General features: G+C 42.0%; 1 protein-coding gene across 10 annotated transcripts in view; it reads right to left on the bottom strand.

The window, feature by feature from the left end:
- Nucleotides 1-19,507, bottom strand: part of ACACA (acetyl-CoA carboxylase alpha) — a 207,377-nt gene that overhangs the window by 18,812 nt on the left and 169,058 nt on the right. For all 10 annotated transcript variants that reach the window (XM_039507941.1, XM_039507936.1, XM_039507932.1 and 7 more), the window contains 2 exons: nucleotides 12,435-12,612; nucleotides 9,061-9,173 (listed from right to left, as the gene is read on the bottom strand). In XM_039507941.1, the coding sequence (XP_039363875.1) occupies nucleotides 9,061-9,173; nucleotides 12,435-12,612 (291 nt within the window). The remainder of the gene's footprint in view (nucleotides 1-9,060; nucleotides 9,174-12,434; nucleotides 12,613-19,507) is intronic.

Raw genomic sequence — 19,507 nt, 5'->3', positions numbered from 1 at the left:
TTTCTACTCCAACAAGAGGCTGGAGCAGTGCTCACACAGGGGCTGTGCTGCAGCCCATGGCATGCCCCCAGCTTGTAGGGGGTGTAGCTTCTGTCCCCCTGCCCCTTCTTAGCTCCCTGCACAAAGCTTGTTTACTTTGATTGGGTGGCTGCCTGCATGCGAGTTTCACCCACAGTGAGTTAGTGGCAGCGCTAGGCATATTAACCAGAAAACCAATTCCGTGATCACTAGACTGCATTCCTGGGAAGTGGGACTGCACGTGGGAAACGTGGGAGGCAGGGCACCCACTATGGCACTTTACAAATAAAAAAGGATTATCACTGTATCATGATTCTATGTTTCGCAAAACGATAGGAATGAATAAGCCAACAGCCTCCATTCAAATACAACCAACACAAGTCAGGAAAAACGGGTTATTACCTCGGAATAGGAAATACTTACCACCAAACGTTTTCACAAAATGAAAGAGGTAAATATTGTCTGGACTCTTTGTCAGGGCTCCGGCTGTCTGGTTCACGCTTACACAACTTCACCGGAGTGCTCCTCTGCTATCCACACCCATGCTAGGAACAGAAAAGGGTCACCCAACTCTGAGCCCCACCGTGCTAAGCTATTTCCACCATCCCACATAAGGAGCTAGCTATATTGGAAAGCATTGGGTACTCTTTGGGTCAGGGACCATCTTTTTGCTATTTGTAGGCACGGTACCTGGCAGATTGCGGCCCCAATACCTGACTGACGCTTCTATAGGCTACCACAACAGTTAACTAAAGGCGGCCTTTATAAACGCCGAGTCTGAAGGAGAAGCTCCTCCCAAAGCCTGCTCCTATCCATTGCACAGGGATAGGTGTGCAGGCTTTATAGCTTGCGATCAGAGAGGAAGACTTCAGAGAAGTTAGGTAATAAAAGGTAATAATTGGAGATATACCAATCTCCTAGAACTGGAAGGGACCTTGAAAGGTCATTGAGTCCAGCCCCCTGCCTTCACTAGCAGGACCAATTTTTGCCCCAGATCCCTAAGTGGCCTCCTCAAGGATTGAACTCACAACCCTGGGTATAGCAGGCCAATGCTCAAACCACTGAGCTATCCCTCCCCCCTGTAGAGGCTAATGGTTGCCCTCCCTGTGCAGACTAATGGTAAAGCCTTGGTAATAAATCTATAGGGAGACCTATCCTGTAAAGTGCTCTGATATTGAATGTCAATTTATACTCCTCTCCAAAAGTTAAGGGAAGAAATCGCAGCCGAGAAAGCAACGTCTAAACTCTTTTGATTTGTGCCCCATTAAACAGAGAACCTCTTTTGGAGTAACAAGCCAATGCTTCAGCTCTTCCCTCCCATGTATACGTCTCAGAGAGAGAGCGCACCACTGACAGGCACAGTGTCCGGTAGTGATTACAACCTGCTAGAATGTCAGGGCTCAGGCTGCCTTTAATAAAGTTCCTGCCAGATGGAAATGGCTGAGCGGGACCATGAATCACGGCTTCCCATAACATTTAGCAGCAAAGTGCTTTTTTTTTTTTTAAATATGACCAGTTTAACAGGTTAGACAAAATGACTTCGAGAAATGTTATTGTAGCTTCCCTCTGATTGCAGAAAGCTGGGCAGCTTCTGAATCAATGTGATGGTTTACGGTTTCTCAGCTATTAATATGGGGGATTTTCCCCTCCGCCCTCAATGCACAGCCTCACACGGTAAAGCTTCTCTACTTGCTTCCCATCGCCTCTCATCTACGCCAGCAAAGATGTAGGCAACAGCCCAACCTCCAGGCTTCTCACCCAGCATCTTGCTGAGGCAGAACCTCACTCACTTTAACGCTGCTTGACACCACCAGAGTGGGGTAAATGAGACTCCTATTGATAATATCTTCACTGAGCAAAACACACTCACTATCCTAAAACAGCATCTCACCAAGTGGAGTCTGGCCCAAAACAAGGGAAGCCCTCTACACAGTGGCTACCCCGACCCCCTAACGATCCAGGAGGGCCCGGCTCCACTGGTCTCCAGGCCAAAGTCGAATGGATCCCAGGAGCACCACTGACTAACCCCTGCCTGAGTTAGCCCTTCTCTGTCAGCAGCCCCTGGCTTTGGGAAACCAGCGAGGGAGCTTTTCCTTTGCTTCCTGAATTCAAAATTTAGTCCCCCTCATGAACAATGGGGGTTTGGGAAATAAACCTAGGCCGGTGATTTTTAAGGGTGTCTTGTACAACATAAATATTAGTCTACAGAAGAGCACAAACATGCTCGCTACCGGCAACACAGATGTGTGCCCTCACCTAGCCGAGTGTTAAAATGACTATGTTGAAGGTTTTTTGAGGGTGATTAGGGGAAAGAACATTAAGGCACCACTGCAGCAAAGCTTAAGTCCATCCCTAGTCTGCGAAGCACATGCGCAGGTCCCACTGAAGCACATGCTGAACAGGGATGGACTACTGAAATGGGTCCTAAGGAAATAAGTGTTATGGACGCATGGTAGCTACTCCATATATAATGATGTAATGAGGGGTCCGTTTTAAGACAGATTATGACCACCTCATCTAACAGCCTCAACTGCAACAACAAACATTATTTCAGCCTGAAATTCCTCACATAGGAGAGATTCTCCCCCCTAAAGGCTGGAGTCTGATGTCTCCTGTTTAACCACACAACAGATTCAGCAACTGTGCAAGCTTCTCCCGTGCCGCACTGCCAGCATGCCTCACCTCTGACCTGCAGGGAGCAGCTCTAAAGGGGAGGTCATTCAGGCCTACTCAAGTCTGTGGCGATGCAGGTTTTTTTAGTACATTATATATATAAAAAATGCTTGCAGCCACTTCTCTAAATAGTCAGTAGGATTCAAGCTGTAAAGATGCAACGTGAAATACCAGTGAAGGTTGTGGATGCTCAAGAGATTGGTCAGAAATGTCGTTCTGCAATTGCAATACATGAAAAGGTTTTATTCTGCTACAATTCAACTATTCTTGTTCCTAAGGACTTGCATTAGGGTCAAGTAAACTAGCAGACATGAAGCACCACGACAGGCCAAAATCACCTGTGATGTGCGTTAACACACTCACAAGCACTAACTTGGACTTGCTGTGGGGTTAAATACAGGACGTCTGAGGAGAAAAGGGATGGGATGAGCCTCAAATTGCACAGGGGAATTGCACAGCATCTAAAAACTATACTCTTTCAATAGATTATTGACTAACAGCAGTGACAATATACAATCGTCTGCAACCAATCCCCATCCACATTCCAAGATCTTTCATGACTGTTTATTTGAAATTAAAATATAGTGAGTAACATCTCAAAACAAAACTCTGAAGAAATAATAGGTTGTAGGACCATATACAAAGTGCAAAATAGAAACAGCCTTCCCCTCCCCCCAAATTGGTATCGTATGTCCCAGAAAAATTGTATACCTATGGGAATTCCCCTCCAACTCCCACTTTCTAGAGAGGGAAATCCAAAAGACGGGGGTCAGGGAAGGTGAAATTCTGGATTAACAGCAATTTTTTAGTGATAGCAATGTTTGCACACAGAACCAGATAATCCTGTACACTGATTGCCTTACCGGCAAACTGACCAATGCTGATTGGCATTCCACATTTTGCAAGTGAAGGACAATCTCAAGGGCAATATTTTATGCAACTATTGCTCAGGAAAATAATTGGGATTTTGGTTAATTACAACATAGAAAAAGAATTACAGAAAAATCTTGAGAGACAAAGAAGGCGAGGGAATATGTTTTACTGGACCAACTTCTGTTGGTAGAAGGGACACACTTTGAAGCTACACAAAGTTCTTCAGGTCTGGAGAAGGTAACCAGAGCATCTGAGCTAAATACAAAGCGGGAGAAGATTATTAAGCATAAGGGGTTCACACATGCTGTAGGAGTCCTCTTAAAATGAAATGAGCAATAAAGGGTTAGACTGTTAAGCATAAGGGGTTGTAACTTGCCGAAGTGAGATATATGTACTTCCATTGGTCAGTTTCATTTTCAAAAGTATATTATTAGTGAACTGGTTCAAATCAAATGCACAAATACAAAATGGGGAATAACTGGCTAGGCAGTAGTACTGCAGAAATGGACCTGGGTGTTATAGTGGATCAAAAATTGAACATAAGCCAACAACGTGATGTAGTTGCGAAAAAGACATTATTCTGTGGTATATTAAGAGTGTCAAATGAAAGACACACGAGGTAATTGTTCTCCTCTAGTAGGCGTTGATGAAGCCTCACTGGCGTATTTTGTCCAGGTTTGGGTGCCCCACTTTAAAGATCTGGACAAACTGGAGAGAGTCCAGAGGAGAGCAACAAAAATGATGAGAGGTTTAGAAAACCGATTTAGAAAAGGTTAAACTGGGCATGTTTAGTCTTGAGAAAAGACGACTGAGGGGAGAACCTGACAAAAGTCTTTATAAAGAGGAAAGTGATCAATTGTTCTCCATGTCGACTAGAAGGTAGGACAAGACATAATCGGCTTAATCTGCAGCAAGGGAGATTTAGGAAAATCTTTCTAACTATAAAGGATAGTTAAGTACTGGAATAGATCATCAAGGGAGGTTGTGAAATTTCCATCGCTGGAACATATTAGACACACACCTGTCAGGGATGGTCTAGGTTTACTTGGTCCTGTCTCAGCAGACAGGGCTGACCTCTAAATGACCTCTCAAGGTCCCTTTTAGCTCTCCATTTCTATGACTATTAATCTATAAAATAGCTACTGCCTGACTTTTGACTATTGTCTGATTTTCCAGACCTAGGTACAGAATGACAAAGAGGTCACATGATGCTATTGTTTAGCCAATCAAGAAAGCGAAAGAAAAATGTAATAATTTTGTAGATGTATGCTGCAAAGTAATCACCAGCACATGGCATTATTGGGATTTAAATAAACTGTCATGCAAATTTCTCTCTGAAAATGGACTGCTTGGCTTAACTTATCTGTAGCCACTGCTGTTCTAATGTGGGTTAAACTTTGGTTAAGTTTTTGTTATTTGGTGATTCAAGATGGGTTCTGAACCATCTTCAGCAAACGAAGTGGAGAAGGAAGTCAGGGGTCACAATGATAGGCTGGTTGAAATGGGAAGGGACAGGTTCAGCCCCTGAAGTGGATTGGCAGTTTACAGCTTTCGTGTCTGTGAAAAGTAAACTTTGCTTTACTGAGGTGGGCAAAGTCTTCCTGAATGATCCCTCATCCAACACTTCATACAGAGTATTATTATATATAAATGGGTGTGAATATACACACACACATAATGTACAACTCTATATAAAACTACATCTAAAACTATATAAAACACTCAGCTGCAGACATTTATTATAAGGGACAGACTAAAAATGATCATCTTATAAAATCTGCTCATGGTGAGATCATACTGAACAAATACAAGATTTTTCCATTGTACCACAAGATAAAGAACTTCGATAAGATAAATGGGAACAATTTAGGGTTAGGTCCTGCTTCCATGGAAGCCATTTTGCCATTGCCTTCAATGAAAATGGGACCAAGCCCATTGTCTGTCTCACACACTACATTTACAGCCTTCCCGATGGTAATAAAGAACATGCTGCACTATAAAGTTCATTTTCTGTTATTTCTGTTTCAGTCCTAAAGCGTTCTCCCTTATGCTAATTGTAAAAAACCCACATGAAAAAAACAGAAGCCCTATATCCTTGTGAAGTGTGGCCAGTAGGCTTGCTGCTTACACTGTATATTCCTATGTATTCATAGCTCTCTATGGCTACTCCTGCTTTCTAGAGAACACAGCCATTCTAGAGTCAAGACCGAGATTCCTCGTCTCCTGCCCTGTTGCTCTGCAGTATACGCTGTCACGTAAGAGAACGTTACACTGAATGCTATTTTAATAAAACATGAAACTAATGAAGATTTCGGAGATAGTGCTAGAAAATTGATAATGAGCAGATTTATGTCAAATTATTCAATACCTGTCATCCTTCCCTGCTCCCGCCCCCCACACATGCAAGTCAAAATCCAATGTCTGAAGGTTCCTTGAACGAAAACACAAATGTCGCTGTACTATTTACCCACCCGTCTGCACGAGACGCACACATATATGAAGATCTCCCTCTTCCCCGGTACTCAGCAGCTCCATAGAAATGATGACAGCCATTCAGGGGTTAAAGAGAGGCAGTGAACCCCCAGTTAATGAGTAAGAATTCAGCAGGCAGTGTAAGATAAATGGAGCTCTCTCTGCTTCTGCTGGAGTCAGCATGAACTGCGGCCCCGCGGCTTGTTTGTGGCAAATGGAGTGCGCGAAATATCAAAGGGCAGTGATCCAGAAGAAGACCGACTTTGACAAATTTTAAATTGGCCAGAAAGAAAACCAGCAAAAAAAATTATGCAATTCGCTGTGTCCTGCAATCTTGGCTTTCCTGCCATTGTACGGAATTAGTGGCAAAACAACAGCAATGATCGCCTGATGCTGGGAGCAATTAAGAGCCATCTAAGTGAGATGCTTATCAGTGACTGAAGCTTTTAGAGCTCTCTGTATGTACAGTTGTAAGTGACTTGCTCTTGTGTTGCAGTCATTTTAATTAAAGTGTATGGAGTAATTATCCTGTTTAGAGAAAGGGGAAAAAAAATGAACAAAAAAACCCCCACGCAGTCTGGCATTGGATTTTAGAGAGACTCTTGTAGAAAAATGTTTGCCCTTTTTCTCTCTTATCAAAAAGAGGATGGTGCAGGGGTCAGAGCCAGCCTGATTTAGGGTTGTTTTCTAATCGCGTCTGATGGAATGGAAGGGATTCAGTGCTTGAATTCAATGTAACCAACATTGGGTATGGGCCACACAACAGTAAATTCATAAGGGCAACAACAAAAATGACATTTGCTACTTTTCCCTGCTGCTATGAGATTAAGAACCAAACAGTCCTCTTTGTTCGAGGCCAGTGTCTACACACGCTCGGGACTGGACTAATTTGCCAGTGTCATGGAAGACGCCATCTTCTGTGGGGGGGGTTATTGTTAATTTGAGAGGAGCAGGACCTTTTCTACTGCTGCTGTGGTAAATATCCTCAAAATGGTGCTCCTGCAGCAGGGCCATTTATCTGCATGCACAAGTGCTGACTATTCAGTGTATACTCTTCTCTAACTACACATCTGATTTCCCCTTCTCAACTCTAGAGACTTTCATACCGGAGGGGCAGTTCTTCCACCAAGCACAAGGAGGTCCAGAAAAATCACCTCCAGGTAGTGTAGCTATGAATCCTGCCTTGACTGACTGGGTTAGGAATTAAGCTGCAGCCTTTTAACTGAGCAGCATAAAGCATTTCAAGTGTGCATATACTTGGACTCTGTGCTAAGTTCCCAAGATCTGTTGGAGTCTGGGTTATCTATTTGTCTCTAAAGGGACACTGTCAAGTCAAATGAAGCCCAAAATTCAGAGCTGGTGAAAATAAGCGTTTACCAAACCTAAGAACATTAGAAATGTGCATTTCAATCCTACGGAGCCAGTTTATTTTAGCAACTTCCATTTGAAATGTTTGTTCATCTGCTTTCTCGGCAGAAAGAAATGCAGGAAATAAACAGCACAGTGAGAAAAAATTAAATGAGATTTTAAAAATGTTCATTTTTAAACAAGTTTTAGAATGTCGCAATAGTAAAGATTTTTTTTTTAAACCTTGACAGTGTCCCTTTTCAATTATTCTTCTCTTCCAAAGACATATCAGAGTGGCTGTGGTATATAAATAGTTGTTTTGTTATAAATTTAAAAAAAATAATAAAATATAACAGCAGCAGCAATAGCAACAATTTATCATACATTTACATGGCACCTTTCATACTGAAGGACCCCAAAGGGCTTTATAAATTTAAACAGACATACAAACCACATGCACTGGGAACACGTCCTCCACTACTAAAATATAGTTAATTCTGAACAAGAGCAGCAGCTTTTGAAGAGCATACTGTAGAAATAAGAGATGGCAAAGACCATTTAAAGAGCCCACTCCCCTGAGAGAGGATGTATCTGATATTAGATTGATACTGCTGAATAATCTGTATTTTTGTTTATTGGGTTTGTAACGTGCTTTGGGATCATTTGAAATGAAAGGTACTTTAATAATATACCTACACATTTAAATCAAAGTGGTCACAGCTCAGCAAAGTAATACAACATTTGAAGTTAGGAGGTGAATAATACTTTATCCAGTTGCAACTGCAGAGGGGACATGTGTAGGTAGCTATAATTACTGGAGTTAAAAACAAGCCACGACACTAGGTTTAACCCAGAAGTCACAAATATACTGGACTGGATCCTCGGTGACACCAATTTTACACCAGCTGAGGATCTGGCCCACTAAGTTTTGAGTGAGCTGAGCATACTTAGAGAATTAACCCCAGCGTCAGGACACCTTCATTGTTGTTATAAAACCCATCAATTCTTTAAAAGAAAAATCATGACTGGTATAGAGAAAATAGATAAGGAAATGTTGTTTACTACTTCTCATAACACAAGAACTAGGGTCACCAAATGAAATGAATAGGCAGCAGGTTTAAAACAAACAAAAGGAAGTGTTTCTTCACACAATGCACGGTGAACCTGTGGAACTCCTTGCCAGAGGATGTTGTGAAGGCCAAGACCATAACAGGGTTCAAAAAAGAACTAGATAAATTCATGAAAGATAGACCCATCAATGGCATCCCTAGCCTCTGTTTGCTAGAAGCTGGGAATGAGTGACAGGGGATGGATAACTTGATGATTATTTGTTCTGTTCAGTCCCTCTGGGGCTCCTGGCACTGGCCACTGTCGGAAGACAGGATACTGGGCTAGATGGACCCTTGCTCTGACCCAGTAGGGCCATTCTTATGTTAATTGGTTTAAAAAGATACTATACACCCACACTAAAAGTTGTAGATGTAAATAAAAAATATTCTATGCAAACAAACACAACTTGTCTCATCTGGTTTTCTTCCCAAATTGGATGATCGTAAATAAAAATTATAATGAATTTGATAAAATAACTCAGTGTCCCCTTTTTAAGGTCCATAAACACACTCATTAGATATTAGCTGATTGGATCACTGATATGCCAATAATACAATCCAGACATACCTAGTCGCTCTGCCAGACGACTGTAGACTGGGTCCACCCGTCTCATTGTTTTCACCAAATCTTTCCTGCGGAATTTGATTTCTACTGTCCCTTCTGGCTCCAGAACGCCTCCTCTGATCAGTGATGAGAAAAGAGAAAGGAAAGGCACTTTCAGATCATCAGATAAGGAAAAACACAAAATGGATCAGCACAATTTGTTGTCTAGAAAGTATTTAGAAAAAGAGAAAGAAAGACTCTTAGCTACTATTTACCTAACCCCAAACACAATGTGCATAGGATGTGCATGAGGCCTTATAGAAACATATCAATCTAGTACTACCTCGATACAACGCGACCCGATAGAACACAAATTCGGATATAACACGGTAAAGCAGTGCTCGGGGGGGCAGGGCTGTGCACTCCAATGGATCAAAGTTCGATATAATGCGGTTTCACGCCGTAAGATTTTTTGGCTCCCGAGGACAGCGTTGTATCGAGGTAGAGGTGTATTTGATGCAATTTGGTACTAATAAATAACATTTGGAACTCCTGTAGCTCCTTTCAACTTAGGCTCCAAAAGCTCTTGTAGGTGAGTTTTTTGAAAATGTCTTGACAAAAAAAAATAATTCTCATTACAGAAGCTACCTGCTTCCCAGGTCAAAGACACATGGTTTGGAATCTATGTTTGACAATGAAGACAGAAGCTATTTTACTTTCAAGTGCAAAAGAGTGAGAGAAGATAAAAGAAAGGTCAGTGGAGAGGCTCTAAGGAGTGATGGTTGGGGAAGATGCATCATTCTGATTGTACAGCAGAGCTTCAGCCTGGATATGATCACAGACTGTACTTGCACAACAAGCTTTTGCAGTCCAACAACAGGTCACTAAGCTACAGACTGTTATGCAAAAGTCCTCAATTCTCAAGTCCAGCAAAGCTGCAGAAGCGGCAAGTCCACACTTGTACTGGCACCACAGGATATAGCCACTGAAGGGGCATACGCACCTTTGCATGTAATTACTCGGAATGTGTTCTCAGCGTGCACAGCTGTCAGTGCAAGATACAGCTGGGAACACACTATTGGAAATACACTCTCCTAGAAATTGCTGCAATCGATTCCACATGCTGCAGGGTTATGAGCTAAGTGGTACAAAAAAACTCGGAGGTTCTGGCTTGCAGGGGTTTGTGAGAATCTTTTCAATGTCAGGTTATGTCGGGTGGAAGTGAATGAAGGGCAGAACTGCTCCTGTAAAACAGAGTGACGATAAAGGGCCATTGTTGTTGGGTATGTCCTTTTAAGTGGGATTCTCAGAGAGGCACTAACAGGTGTGGTAGATTAACATGTCCACAGGGATTAAATCCTAATGATGATGATCCAAACACTTTGTACTCTATAGATCTTCCATCCTGGGATCTCAAGGCCCTTTACAAACAATAATTAGTTCTCGTGACATCTGTGAGGCCTGTTACAGAGAAGAAAATTGAAGTAGAGATAGGTTAAGTGACGTGTCCAAGGTCACAGAGAGAGTCTGTGGCATTGTCAGAAACAGACCCAAACTCCTTGCCCCCAGTCCTAGACTACAAGACCATCTAATAGCCTCATTTTCAGAATTGCCTGAGTGGGATGGAACGGTCGCAGAACAAAATGAGTTTGAGGATCCGAACTGGAGCCAACACAACATCTACCTGGAGGTCTCCGAGGGATCCCAACTGGGGCCAATGTACCATCTACCAGGAGGTCTCTGCCTTCCCTTTTCATAACAAACACGCTGAAGGGGTGTTTGCACAATCCTTGCCTGCACTAACAAGAGGTCTCATTGTCCCGAGCATCCTGACCTTTCCCATTTTAAGGAGGGAAAAAACAGATACAGCGATAACCCCCTCCTAAGTTCTGAGATGCAAAGTACAGAAAAAGGAATTCTTCTAACTCTAGATACAGAGGAGAAGCCTGTGGCCAAGTGACAGTGGTTTCCCCTGTGCGACCATTCCATTTGTTCTTACACAGCAGGAGAAATAGGCCACTTGGCAATTCTTCATGGAGGTCAATGCGTCACAATTGAGGGCGAAGGAAGTACATGGGAGTGTTCAACAGAGCCCCTTAAAGGTGTCCTAAATTAGCCATCTCAACTATGGCAACTGCTCTAAACAAAAAGAAAGGTGCTTCTTCCAAGGAACACATCCCAAGTCAGCCAAAGCTGATTAACTTTTGGAACTGAATTAAAATGGTGCCACATCTCCTACTCCAGTACACGATGCACCTGGGGGTAAGCTGGTTATTTGATGTGAGGGGAATGACTTAGCCGGTGAATAAGCAGAAAGAGCAATGCTCTCTAATACAATGGGTAACCGGACTGGTTGCATGCATACTAAAAAGGAGGAGGGAAGTTGCAAGGTGAATTGCAACTGCCCCCACTTTTGTGAGTGGAACCCAGAGAAATACATCTGGGGAATTGTGTAACAAGGGTCACATCAGAATAATAATGTTGTTTTCACCTTCAGACGTTAGTCTATTTTCCCATCTGCCAGGCTATTTTCAGATCATATGGCTGACCGGATCAAATAGATTAAAAACAGAAATATAACACGGTCAGGATCTCTCAAGTGTTTGAACTGCTTTGCTGTTCCTTTCTGTAACATAACCTCACCTCTGTCCTCCTTCCCTTGCCTGCTCCAAGTAAAACTCCTTTGATAAGAGCATAGCACTATGCCCTCATAGCTTATCCTGTTTATATTAGTCACTGGTAGGCAGGATTGTTATACCCCTCCAAACCAGCCAGTATCATCTTTTTATTTTTTTTTTCCTTCAGAGGCTGGAGGGCTTGTTTTTAAAAATTCACTTCCAATTAATCATCATTTTACACCCAGGAATACCAAATACCATGAGTACATTTATGCATGTTGCATTTTATAGACATGTGAGTGACAGCTACACCATTGCCTGTTCAGAGATCTAAGTATTTCTAAACGCAGCAGCGCTTATTTGTGCTTGCCAAATTGTACCCAGTTATTTCAAAGTGAAAAAACTGGGGGTGCAAAAATCAGATGGTAAGTTGAAGCCTTTCTGCCAAAATGCTTTACAAACATTAACTAATGAGGTCCCACCCAACCCCCTGGAGGCAGGTAAAGGTAAGGAACTTGACCAAGGTGAGGGAGTCAATGGCTGAGTCAAGAACAGAACCCAAAAGTCCTTACTCCTAGTCTCTTGCGCTAACCACTAGACAACAGTCCCTTCTTTGGAAAGCCAGAAAGCAAACCAACCCCCCTCCTTTATGTCCATAAGAACATAAGACAAGCACACAAGCCCTGCCTTACCACAAAGCAATGGCTTACTTAGTCTGGTATTCTTCTCTTGGAGCAGTACGATATACAGAAAGGAGTCAAGCTAAGTGGGTTCCTTTACCTGCTGTCTCGGTCTGCGTACATCTCCATGTGTCGGGGATTAATGGTGGGATCAATCACGACCCAGGATCCTCCTCTCAGCTCGGCTTGGGGCGGGATGTACACAAGCACTGGCTGTCTATATTCTCTTAGGCCATCCACAATGTAGGCACCAAACTTCAGCACCTGGTCATACATGTCTGGGAAAAGGACACAGTAGTTTAAGTTCTTTATCCTCCTCAATCTTGGCAAATAAAAAAAAAACAAAAAAAACCCTCAGCATTTCCACTGCTGGATTCCTAAGCAGCACCCCTCAGCACCACCCTGCAAGCGCTTCTAGGCATTACATGGACTTTAAGGGAAGCCATTAGGTTTGTAAAATTGGCCTGGAGTATTTGCAAAAGGGCAATTTTTGGAGACATCCAAACCTCTTCCCTGTCCCTGGCAAAGAACCAGGATCATAGACATTCTCATGTTATAAGAGCACTTCTGCTTCCAGGTTCAGCAGCTCCAGTCTGGAGCTTGAGATTTGCTTCATTCCTATTGCATCCAAATAAGTTCATAGACCCTTATTCTGGGCCACCCGCTTGCCATACTGAAGTCTCATAATGAGCCCCACAAAAGGATCCACCCCCAGGGTATCCTACTGAAGAAGTCAATGGGTATTTCTGGGTGCTCGGCAATTCAGACCAGACAGATGCCTAAATACAAACTTAGGTGCCTAACTGTAGGTCCCCAAATTTGAAAAGTTTTCCATATACTTTTATTCACATAAAATCTAGCGAGCGAGCCTGTGTGTGGCGCAGCACAAAGGGCTATAAATACTTTGCATGTCATCAGAACGAGTGCAGTTCATTCTTTTTCTCTGGTGTGAAAACTTATTTTCCTCCTTTCCTTCAATCAAGAACAGCGGAAGGGATTTTACTGAAACTTAACAATAATAATTGCACCACCACGCAGAGTCAATGCATGGAAACTGTCAGCCCCAAAGGTGATTTAAAAGAAAGTAACAAATATGACATGATATAGGAGTTTATCATGGAAACAATTAAGCAGCCTCAAGTGCATACATTGTTACATACTCCATTATATATAGAATCGCTGACTCAAATATGTTAGAGATGGGAAATACCTACTAGTCCTTCTCTTTGTCAAAGGAGTACATTTTCCAGTGCTTTGTAAAGCTTTGATTTGGAAGTCCCACTTCCTTAGGGAGACCATTCAACAGCCTAACAGATAATCTTGTCAGGAATTTTTGCATGGTATTCCACATGCGTTTTCCCTTTGTTAGTTTCAGACCGTTACTCCCTGCATCATACTACATAATCTCTGCCCCTTCTTGGTGCGGGAATCCTTTAAATATTTGTAGACTCCTCCGTCGTTGCTTAGGTAACCTACAAATACTCATCTCTTTCAAATATTTTCCTCCTAATACAGTCCCTTCAAGTCCTCTGATCATTTTTGTTGCTCTTCTCTGAACTCCTTCCAATTGGTCAATAACTCTGCAGTGTCATGATACCCTAAAATAACTAGTATTCCAGATGTGTTTGCACTAGAGCAGTGAAACAAAGGTGTTTTCCTCTCTGCTCCATGACACAATGCCTTTACATGCCAAAATCATACTGGCCTTTTCTAATAGTCATATAAAAGGCTATATCATGGAAACAATGATATACCTTAGGTACTTATATAAGCCCCATTACCACCGCATCTGAATCACCTCACCACCTTTTGACGTATTTATCCTCATAAGAGCCTTGTGAGGCAGAGAAGCACCATTTTACAAAGGGGAACTGAGGCAGAGAAACAATGACTTGCCTAAGGTCACCCAGGAAGCTTGGGGGAGAGCAAGGAACTGAACCCAGGGACTCAAGTACCAGACTAGCACCTTCACCACTGGGCCTCTGGGGTCCTCTCATAAACACCCGCATATGTACTAAAGCACGCTGCACGTGCAAAGAATGCTTCTTTATAGAGTTCATTCTCTGAACACCCTAGACAAATAGTTTAAAATCCTTTAAGTCAGTCCAAACAATGCTGAAGAGAAGAATGATCTATTTCCTGCTGATATACATGTGAATATATATAAATGCTAAATACTGGAGATGGGGAACAAAACTCCAAACTCTTCATTTGTCCCGAGAAAAGAAGAGAGAGGCCTCAAAAGGAGTGACAAATTTATTACTAATTATACAATTACTTTATTATGTAGTGCTAGTAATAAACCACTTGAAGTACTTTCAGCTAATTCTAGTGTTAAGAAAATAATTGCTTGATTCAAATTATTTTAACTGAATTAATTCTTCATTAGACATTTTTTACTGGTGCTACATAATAAAATGATTGTGTAATTAGCAATTCATTTTTCACCCCTGCCAAGAGTATATATTTTACTTGGACAAGTGTGGGGGGAGACAAGTGCCACTTGTTTGGATTGGGGAGGTGGAAGAGGAATGGGGAGACAGAGGGAAAGAGCGCGCGAGAGACTATGTGAAAGGTCTCATTTAGGGCTTGACTGAACTTGCGTCACTGGGGTCAGTGGGAGTTTTGCTGCTCTGAATGGGAGCAGGATCGGGCCTTTAAACCACCCAGAGGCATGGCCTTCAGAACAAAGGTTCCTTCTCTCTCTCCCCCCCTTTTTGGGCCCATGCATTAAGCATATGAAATGCAAGAGCACTCACTTCCCCTGCAACTGCCTAGCAGCCTTAACTTGATATTGCTTACACCAAAGACCCATTGGCCTGCATCTCCTGCACACCCAAAACTCCCACTGAGATAACCTGATGCAATCCCTTGGGCATGCAAAATTCCTGCTGAAGTCAATGGATCCAGCACGAAGCATACAAAACTCCCTCTGATTCAGCTTGATGCCCTTGTGCAGCCAAACTTCCACTGAAGTACTGGGAGTTTGGGGTCTATGAAGGATGCATCATCTGGCCCTAACTGCTACCTGTTTTGTTTTAAATGACAATTGTTTTTAACAGTGATCTAAAGAATACCCTAAATGTTCCACTTATGTCAGCTTCATGGCTTCTTCGTACCTGATCAGATGGGAAGGGGACCACCGTGGTTCTTTCATGTTCACTGGAATATTTCAAATGTTTGTCAAGACTCTTTATGGTAAGGAATGGAAGAAACTGACACATCACATCATTCTGTTTGCTGGAATGTCACATCCGTGCTCCCCTTTAAAAAAAACTGTGTTGACTCTTCCCCAACAAATCGCGTATAAATAATCTAGACCCCCATCACTGTATATGTAGAGTAGGGATTATTTTTTCCAGTGTGCACTACTTTGTACTTATCAACGTTGAATTTCATCTGCCATTTTTATTGCCCAGTCACTCAGTTTTGTGAGATCCCTCTGTAACCGCCCACAGTCTTCTTTGAACGTAACTATCTTGAATTCATTTTGTATCGTCTGTAAACTTTGCCACTGTTCATCCCCTTTTTCCACGTCGTTATGATTATGGTGATCAGCACTGGTCCCAGTACAGCTCCTTGGGGGATGCCGCTGTTCACATCTCTCCATTGTGAAAACTGACCATTTTTTCTTACCCTTTGTTTTCTATCTTTCATCCAATTACTGATCATGCAAGGACCTTTCCTCTGATCCCAGGGCTACTTAATTTCCTTAAGAGTCTGCGGTGAGGGACCTTGTCAAAGGCTTTCTGAAAATCCAGGTACACTATATTGACTAGATCACCCTTATCCACGTGCTTGTTGACTCCCTCAAATAATTTTAATAGATTGGTGAGGTATGATTTCCCTTTACAAAAGCTATGCTCAAGTAAGAGTAAATGATCTGGTCCTCCAGTACTATAATATAAATCACTGTGATGCCTTGTACAAGTTTCTACACTATGGAGCCAATTCACAGCAGGGGAAACTGAGGCATAATTTATGTGGTTACAAAAAACAGTTACCCAGACTCTTTTATATATTTAACAATAAAAAAAAGCTTTGCACTTCTATAGCACCTTTCATCCTAAAGCCCTTTGCAAACATACTTAGCTAAGTAAAACAACATCATAGTGAAATAGGTATTGTTATAATATCTATTTTACTGACGGTGAAAGTGAAATAACAGAATTGCTGAAGGTCATTCAAAATTCAGCGAAGGGAATCCAGGAATACTGATTCCTAGTCCCCTGGTCTAGCCACTAGAAAACACATGCTCCCTGTATTATATTAATAGTGTATTTGAGTACGAAAGTACAAAACATTTACCACACTGTGATAAATACCTTTACTGCAGCATTCTGTATTGTTAGAATGGGAAATACCGCACTGAATTTAACTACTGCAGATGGTAAATGGTGCCATGTTTTAATGGTGCCCACAGTCCTGTGTTTTCATTCTTTGGGCAGTCCTAGTGCCTTGGCAGGGCAGAGATTTTTAAAACAGTTATTACTGTAACTTAACATACTGAATATGGTTTAAAAAGTTATCATGGCAAAGAGCAAGAGACTAGCCACCTTTAAGAACTAAATGGTTGCACAACTGTGTTCAGAAATACAGATATTTATGCTGAGTATATGAGCAAAGACAATTAAAGCTGGAATTCCTCAGTTTGTCTTTTTAAACTGCCTTTTTGTACATTTGAACATAAATAAAGAAGACCCCAGCAAACTGGGGAAAAAATTAACATGAATGGAACTTCCTGGCCAGATTTCACTCCAATATGAATTCAAACCTGGGACTCACAAACACTTGAAAAGCAGAGTGTCGATTGGAAATGCTTACAGACCTTTCAGAAGAGCAGTGCAGTTTGTTATGCAGCATGATAGTCTGTCCATGTAACATGCACTTTCACATTCAATATCTAGGTGTTTACCTGCAGTGTGTGTCTGCATCTACTGTATACAGATATAAAATCTGCCAGAAACTATCATTACGCTGTATGGGTAAATATTGGCAGCCAGATGCATCAAGCATGCTAGAAAGGCTGCAGACAGCTTTTTTTATTTCTATAATGATGGGCAGTATGCCCTACTCCCTCGAAGCTGGAACAGTTCTCATCAGTTTGGCGGGATTACCAGATAGGACCTTAAGGTAAACACCAAGCATACATCGTCTACATACACATAATGTACCTCATAAACCCATTAAATATAGGCAGTGCTGTATTTCAACATCCAGGTAATCAGAGATTTAAAATGGCCTTTTCATTCTGGTTGAAGTTTTCAACAAGATTTTTTTTTTATTGTTATTTATAACTGGTCCCAGGAAAAAATAATAAGTGTAACATGAAAAACCAACCGAGAGTGACCCTGTAGCACCAGCAGTGATGCAGTTTAATATCACTGGGATTTGCATCCTATCAAACTATTCATGCTGAGTCTGAGACCCTGGTGCTAATTTCTAGTAAATTTCACGCTTGATGTCTCACTGTTGTGGGTCATTGCCGGTTCGTCTAAATAAACTGCTTCCAAATGGCTCCTCCATCTAAATATTCAAGCCAGTTTTTATAATTTAATTTTGCATTATGCTGAATAGCCTTCCGGCCAGATAGAGCTCGTTGGGGAAACCACCAATACCACTGTGATATGCCTTTATTTATTTTATTTATTTATTTTACTGCTTGAATTAGACCTCCTAGGCTGACTAGTAAAGAGGTTCCCCCTCCCCCCCAAACTAATGTCAATTTTCAGCATAGCAAGAGCTGTCTCTAATCTTTTCCTACTCATTACACACAATTTCGGAGTCATTTTACCCACAGTGCAGTCGGCTCCTGGCAGTGTGTTTGTGTGCACTGAGGGGTGGCATAATTGTTTATTTTCCCTCCCTGCATAATCCCCAGCTAGCACTGAAACCAAAACTGCAAACAACTCCCCAAGGGATGTCGAAACTGACAAGAGAGGCTGAGACTTTCTACCAGGTCCTTTTACATGAGATAATATGGAGAAAACATCCTGACCCGTATGTAAATCAAAATGGCTCTATTCTTCACCCTCCCCTCCTGTGCTGTTCTTGCCTCCTCCAAGCTTATGTGTAGTAATAATAAGTGATATGCAAATACAAATATTGGCACTTTCGCTATATGGCTCCACAGCCCTGCCCTGTAGTTCTGATTCCAAAGCAAAATTCCGTTTTCAAGGGACATGACTAACAAAGGGCAAGTCCTCAAAGAGCATGGGAAGCGGACACAACAGCAACAACTCAGTCAGACTACATTATATAGCTTCTTCTATGAGAGGATCTCCGCGCACTTTCCAAGCATTAAAGAATTAAATCTCACAGCAATAGCAGAGAAACACAGATGTCCAGGTTGCATAGCAAAGTGGCAGAGATGGGACTAGAACTCAGATCTATGGAGGCCCATCATCTTGCGTTGCGAGCAGTGACTAGGTTTCCTCTCTGCAAGATATCCTCATTCTCGGAGTATTCTGCAAACCAAATGGTGTTCTTTTCCTGTCATGCTGAAGAGACCAGCAGGCACTGTAACTTTTCTTCTCGGTGTTTATTTAAAGTTTATAGCACCTTCCTGGCACTTCACAAAATTTAAAATAGTAATATCTGGTCCAAAATTCCAACAGATGGAATATTACCAGAGCAGCTTTATATTGTTCAATCCACACGAGCTGCCACCATTACCTGAAGAGTCAATTTGGAGACAACCCTTGATACGGCAATAATACAATATGAAATTATCAATGACAGTTACCAGCATGGCAGCATATGCCAATGCATTTTTTTTTTTAAATGTAACACTGTTGGCTAGACCAGCCCCATACCAAAGCTGTGAGGATCTTTCCAAGCAGTAGGAGTGTCCCAAGATTAGGGTTTAATTGGTCCAGGTTAGAAGCTGTAAATTCTGTTAGCAACTAAGGTGCTGTTAAAATCCAATTACCAGTTTTCAGTGCTGCTGACCTGGGCAATTCCTATCACTGTTTAAGAGGGTATGCGTACAAATAATGCAGTGTTGTTTACGCTCAACAGAAACAACGGTTCCTCACCTTCTCATAACTGTTATTCTTCGAGATGTGTTGTTCATGTCCATTCCAATTAGGTGACTTCCAAGCCTAAATTCTGGAGGCGAGGCCGCAGTTGACTACTGATTGGAGTACTGCTCTACCAAAGGTCGCATTGTCT

This window comes from Mauremys reevesii, linkage group 20 (genome assembly GCF_016161935.1).
Source record: "Mauremys reevesii isolate NIE-2019 linkage group 20, ASM1616193v1, whole genome shotgun sequence".
In the NCBI taxonomy this organism is placed as follows: Eukaryota; Metazoa; Chordata; order Testudines; family Geoemydidae; genus Mauremys; species Mauremys reevesii.
The sequence above is the reverse complement of the archived record's forward strand: the minus strand, read 5'-3'. Positions and strand labels throughout refer to the sequence as shown.